At 52.7% G+C, this 6201-nt stretch overlaps 1 protein-coding gene across 6 annotated transcripts in view; it reads left to right on the forward strand.

The window, feature by feature from the left end:
- Cacna1a (calcium voltage-gated channel subunit alpha1 A) overlaps nucleotides 1-6201 on the forward strand; it is a 293753-nt gene that overhangs the window by 252633 nt on the left and 34919 nt on the right. For 5 of the 6 annotated variants that reach the window (XM_029480502.1, XM_029480505.1, XM_029480504.1 and 2 more), the window contains exons 34-36: nucleotides 4554-4670; nucleotides 4916-4981; nucleotides 5084-5199. In XM_029480502.1, the coding sequence (XP_029336362.1) occupies nucleotides 4554-4670; nucleotides 4916-4981; nucleotides 5084-5199 (299 nt within the window). Of the gene's footprint in view, nucleotides 1-566; nucleotides 573-4553; nucleotides 4671-4915; nucleotides 4982-5083; nucleotides 5200-6201 lie in introns of all 6 variants that reach the window. The other variant, XM_029480507.1, reaches the window with a different exon arrangement.

The raw sequence follows: 6201 nt of genomic DNA on the forward strand, positions 1-6201 counted from the left end.
GGGAGGGGGTACCTATGACCTGTCCTCACCCTGCACCAGGTGCTGGTAGCTCCTGTCTGGGACCCAGGTAAGGCCCCCATCCTTGAGGCTAGAGCCAAGCTGAGTTGGGAGAGCAGGAGGGCAGTTAGCTCCCTGAGACTTGAGGGGCTGAGATGCTAGCTTAACCCTGGGCTTTAACAACATGCCCAGAAGTGGCCGGGGGCGGGTTTGCCCATGCGCGATGGATAATGACTGTGTTTCTTGTCTTGTCTCTTTCCATGCCTGCTGTTTAAACTGTATATTGGCGCAACGCCGTCTGAAAAACTCATCCAATCAAAATGCACTATGAAATCCATTTGTTCACCCATGACGTGGTCTGTGTGTCCATACACCAATGACTTACCTCCCAACCCACCGCCACCGCCACCGCCACCGCCACCCCACTCCCCGCCCGGGAACCGAAACCCATTGGTTTTTTGGCACTGGTTACAAATCCACCTAAAAAAATTAAATTAAAAAACGCTGAATCGCCTCCCCAACTGCCCCCGCCCGCCCGCTCCCCCTCCATCTTCAACATCCGCATCTAGAATCCGGTTGGTGTTACTTCTTTCTGAAGTGTAAATGCCTTACATTAACTGTGACTGCACTGCATGCCCACCAGCTTTCCTGTGGATGCCTGCGCACCGCGTTCCCCAGCCACCCCACCTCTGTCTGTCTCCCACCCTCTCTCCCTCCCCTTTCCTAGGCCTCCCTCCGGTTGGTTTTATTAGATTCCGGATTGGAGCTTCTGCTCCAATGGGTCTGTGTCCTTTGCAAGAAAGGAATGCTCTCCCCCGACTAGGACCCCAGGATGGACCCAATTTTCCCTCCACTAGGACCCCAGGATGGACCCAATTCCCCATCTCACTCACATCCCATATGCCCTGATCCACCCTAGAACTGACATGGCGGTGTCATAGAGCTGTGATCTCAGCATTCAGGAGGTTAAGACTAGCAGATTGCAGTTTGAGCCCAGCCAGGTCTATGTAATAAGATCCAGTCCAGCCAGAACTACAGTAACCGTGACCCAAATAAAGAATGAACAAGCAAAGACATCCAATATTAACCTCCAGATCTCACAAGTACATGTGTACACACACACACACACACACACACACACACACATTATATGCGCGCACGCATTTGAGAGCTCTTTTGTGTACCAAACCTATGCCCACTGCATTTCTTGCCCCCCTTCACAACCTTCAATTGCTGTGACCCCGCCCCCATCTCTGCCCTTCTGCCCCCCCTCCCTGGAGATACTCTGAAGGCCCTCAGTAAACATGCATTCATCCACCTGACATCAATGGGTCCCTGTAAGGTGCTACTGATAAAGGGGCAAATAGTAGCCCCCATTGCTTCCCTGCTTGGCGCCCGTTAGTAGGGGGAGTCAGTCTTTGGACCCCAGTTCCACTTGCAACTTTAAGTGCACTGCTGGAAGAACAGCCAACGTTAGCAAGGCACTCCAGGCTCCCAGCCTGTGGCCAGAAAGAGGATGCAGAGGTCAAGGTCTGCAAGTGAAGGGAACTTGGGTACAGTAGGTGTGGGGTGCAGGGGAGCTGGGCAACTGGGCTTCATCATGAGTAGGAAGAAGACCTGAGAGGATTTGAACCAGGTGCACTTCTGGGACTGATTAGACAAGATTGCTGGAAGCAGGTGCAGGAAGCCCTTATGGGAGGTGATGTGGGGAGGGGAGCAGAGGATGCTAGAGGGGCCTTCTTCAGGGCCTGGGGAAGGGTAGGACTGGGTGTCTCTGGATAGCTAGAGATGGAAATTAGGAGTGGGAGGAGGTCAGGGAGTATGGGGAGAACACCCCTAGCCAGTTTGAATCTGAGCCACCCTTTAGATACTCCAGCAGAGCTCCAGTTAGGGGCCTGGGGCTTGACAGAAGGGCTGGCAGGGAAGCAGATCGGTAGGTAGCAAAGACTTGGAATCTGAGGTGAATGGTGCCCATGTCTTCTGCAAACCTGCAAACCCAAAGGACACCTGCCCCTGAGCATGTCACTGGGGAGAGTGCAAGGACCAAGATCCCACACACCTGAGCCTGCATCTTCCACTGCTGCTCAGCTTAGCCCTGGAGCACAGGGTAGGGTCTGAGTAGAAAGAGGATGCCTCTTGGGAGTTGTGTGTGCTAGCAGGACTCCATGCAGACTCAGGAAGAGCTGGAAGAGCAAATAGGCCTGAGACCCCTGACTTCTCCGGTCCCTGCCCCTCCTCCCTCATGTGTGCGCATGCTCAGCAGCTGCTAGATCCCTGCTTCTGCATGCGCCAGTTTGCCCTCGGCCCCACACTGCTCCCAAGAACCCCTGCCTCTGCATGTCTGGCCGAGCCCACATGTTATGATCCACCCCATGGAAGGGATGGCTTGTTCTCCGGGGGGTTGAGGGAGAGGGTCGGGAATACTTCTTGGTTAGTGGTCCCATCCCCAGGAAAGCTTGGTGGCCAGGCAGGACCAGGCATCAGGTCAGCGGGGCACGGTGGGTGACTCTTAGCTAGGTTTGCAGGCTTATGTGAGAATTTTGGAACAGGCTTACAAGAGTTGGGCCTAAGAGTGTCCTGATGTAGGAGCCCAAGGCTATTCCCCATCCCAGAAGCCCAAGGGCCTAGTCTTTTGCCCCAGAGGCCTCTTACCAGCCTCCGAAATTCTTCAATATCCAGTCACTGCCTCTTTGCTTCCAAGCCAGAGCTAGCTAGCTCAAGGCAAAGACCCAGTAAAAGGAAGCCTCTGGGAAGGAGGCTAAATATAGCCAAAGACAAAGCATAGTGATGACCCCCATTCATCCCAGCACTTGGAAGTCTGAGGCAGGAGGACCTCAAATTCAAGACCAGACTGGACCATAGCATGACCCCGTTGCAATAAATAAATAATTCATTATGCAAATAGGGACACTTGAAATTCCGAAGAATGTTCTTGTCAGGGCCGCTTATCCATGCACCTCCAGTCATTAGGCCTCATTCAGTCTTGCCCTATGATGTGTCTCCAGGACCCCTACAGATCTTAAGACTGGGGCACCAGAAAGCTCCCTTCTAGCCAGAGACCCCATTCCCTCCTGCCTCCTGCCTGCTGGTCATAACCATGTGGTCCCCAGGCAGAAAACTCAAAATGCTCTCTGGGCCAATCACCAGAGAGCCTGGGAAACTGGAGAGCATATAGCCAGACTCCAGGGGACAGCTATGAGAGGCCTGGGGGAGCAAAAAAAAAAGAAAAAGGAAATTTAAAAAAAAAAAAAAAACATTGGNGGGCAACATCTAAATTTAAAATTAGCAACTCTGTATTTAAAAACAAAATCACTTAGGTCCAACAAATTACTTTCATTGGCTATATTGGATCATTTGCCACCCTTCACCAACCTCCGCTGATGCCCCTCTGGAGAGTCCTGGGCCTTGCCCACAGTTTCCAGCCACTGTCTCTCTTCACTAACAGCCTGGAAGGGAGGCCAGAGGCAGTGACTAGACCTGGGTTTGGAGGACAGGCAGGGCCCACCTAGGGAAGTCCAGGGGCCAAGAATAGCCTCATCTCCCCACCCGCAGCAGCGGCCCCTTGGTAGGCCCTGGGCTGATGAGAGCTCACTCGCCCTGGGAGCTGAGACCTTCCTGCTTCCCGCAGGCCTGGTCCCGAGACACCACCCAGCCCCAGAAGCTGAGAAGCCATCCCTGAGAGGGGGGAAAAGGGCCCCTAATGCATCTTCTCCGACTCAGCGGGCAGCGAGGACTCACCCTGCAGCCGAACAGCCCCAGCTCCCTCCCGTCCTCCCCATTCCCGCTCGCCAAGGGGGTAAGAAAAGATGCCCTTCCGCTTCTCCCCATTGGCTCCAGCCGCTGCTCCTCTGGGCCGTGGGGTGAGGTCAGGGCGGGCAGGAGCGGGTGGGCAGCTCGGCAGGGCAGGGCAGGGCAGGGTGCCCGGTGAGTCCCAGGACAGATGCATTTCTGGCCCCGAGCGTAACATGCCCTCGGAACCGCACTTGCCCCCTAGGCCTGCGTGTGCTGGCGCCCTTCCCCCACCCCGCCCGTGTCTGTGCTTTGTACTCTTGTGCTGGGTTCTGCAACTTGACCCGCTTGTGTCCTATCGTCTCAGTGCATTTGGTTGTTGGGAGAAATAAAAACCATCTCGATTTTTTTCCTGATTGGATGATTCGGATGTATTTTCTTTTCTGTGCTCTTTTGTTATTTCCTCCTGGACCCTGTTCCTTTCTTTTCCTCCCCCTCCCCACACCTTTTCCCCACTTGTGAGTGGGCCTGACTGGGTGGGCTTAAGCTTTTGAGTTGATATCTCTTCCTTCCCCTAACCCCCCTCCTCTCCCCCACTCCTTTTTTATTTATTTATTTATTTATTTATTTATTTATTTATTTATTTATTATTTAAGTTCCCCTCTGCTCCATTGCATTAACAGTGCTTTCTCTCCTCTCCCTCCTCATTTGGGGTGTGGCTTGCTTTTTTCCTATTGGTTGGCTTCATGTAGGGGCCTCTGTGAGTGTTGACTACTCTAAGCTCCTCTGGGTGGGTGGAATGTCACCTTTCTTCCTCATCTCCTCAGAATAACTTCATCAACCTGAGCTTTCTCCGCCTCTTCCGTGCTGCCAGACTCATCAAACTCCTCCGCCAGGGTTACACCATCCGCATTCTCCTCTGGACTTTCGTGCAGTCCTTCAAGGTGAGACACAGCCGCCGCTACTGCTGCGGGCCCGGGCCAGAACAGACCTCCTAGCTCCGGGTAAAATGGGGAAACCACACTGAAAGTGCTTCTGTGATCGTCTGATGTCTACACCCAGCGTCTACAGAGCTCTGAAGGCCCTGTCCCGAAGCCCTGTAGCCTGGGGCACGTGATCACCTGACCCAGTTCAGACGGCTCTGGGCAAGCCTCGTGGCTCCCTTCCTCACTGCCTTCCTTCCCTCCAGGCCCTACCTTATGTCTGTCTGCTGATCGCCATGCTCTTCTTCATCTACGCCATCATCGGGATGCAGGTGATCCCGCACCCGTGGGTACCAGGGCTGCGGGAGGGAGCCTGCGTCAAAGGGAGCCAGGGTGGCTGTGGCTGCCCTCATGGTCACCCTCCAACTCCGCAGGTGTTTGGCAACATCGGCATTGACGGGGAGGACGAGGACAGCGACGAGGATGAATTCCAAATCACAGAGCACAATAACTTCCGGACCTTCTTCCAAGCGCTCATGCTTCTCTTCCGGTGAGGGGCGTGGGGGAATTGTCCTTCCGTTTAGGTTGCGGTCAGACCTGTCTTCATTCTGTGTGTTCATTACTCTTCTGCCTGAAAATATGATCCCTTTAACTCTTCAGTTGGGGTGAAGTCAAGTACTGCCCAAATCTCTGCCCCTTCTTCCCAGCAGTGCTTTCTTTCGGACAAGGATCTGGGACAGGGTACAAGCTTAGAAGGAATGTCACTGGTGTTACCTAGTTGAATCCTCCTGACCAGCTTTTGAGATGGGAATCCTCCTGAGATCGTCTTACATATATGCTAGAAACAAAGAATAATCCCTGACACGCAAATGACACACTAACAAAACAAGACAGTTCTTTTCATAAAAAGCATGCAATAAGACTCAAACGATTTAGCCAAGATAGCTTCTCTCTTTTATCCCTGACATAGATATTGACTGTATTTCATACCATTGGTGGCAGCCACTTCACAAGCTGATGTGATTAGCCACATCAGCTTGGTGCAAGGGGACAAGGAGAAAATCAGAAAACATGAGCTCTTGCTGGGCTAACTGCTTTTAATAGAAGGGGGGAAGTGTGTCTTATCACCCCCCCTCTGTTATACTCCTTCCCCAGCTTAGCCAGCATAAACTGACCATTTGAAGCTTCTAATAGCAGTAAACCATTGTTATAATAAGCTATGGATTAAGCATGGCCCAAGGTAAGCCCACCTTCCTAGAGAAAGTCCCTTAACCATTTGATTGACCTGGCCTGAGTGCAATGTGAGATTTTCACCCTAGATAGAAAGGGGAAGGTTGCCGGGCAGTGGTGGCGCACACCTTTGATCCCAGCACCTGGGAGGCAGAGGCAGGAGGATTTCTGAGTTCCAGGTCAGCCAGGGTTACACAGAGAAACCCTGCCTCAAAAAAACAAAAGAAGGAGGAGGGGGGGGAGGAAGAGGGAGAAGAAGAAGAAGAAGAAGAAGAAGAAGAAGAAGAAGAAGAAGAAGAAGAAGAAGAAGAAGAAGAAGAAG

Source organism: Mus caroli, chromosome 8 (assembly GCF_900094665.2).
Source record: "Mus caroli chromosome 8, CAROLI_EIJ_v1.1, whole genome shotgun sequence".
Lineage (NCBI taxonomy): Eukaryota > Metazoa > Chordata > Mammalia > Rodentia > Muridae > Mus > Mus caroli.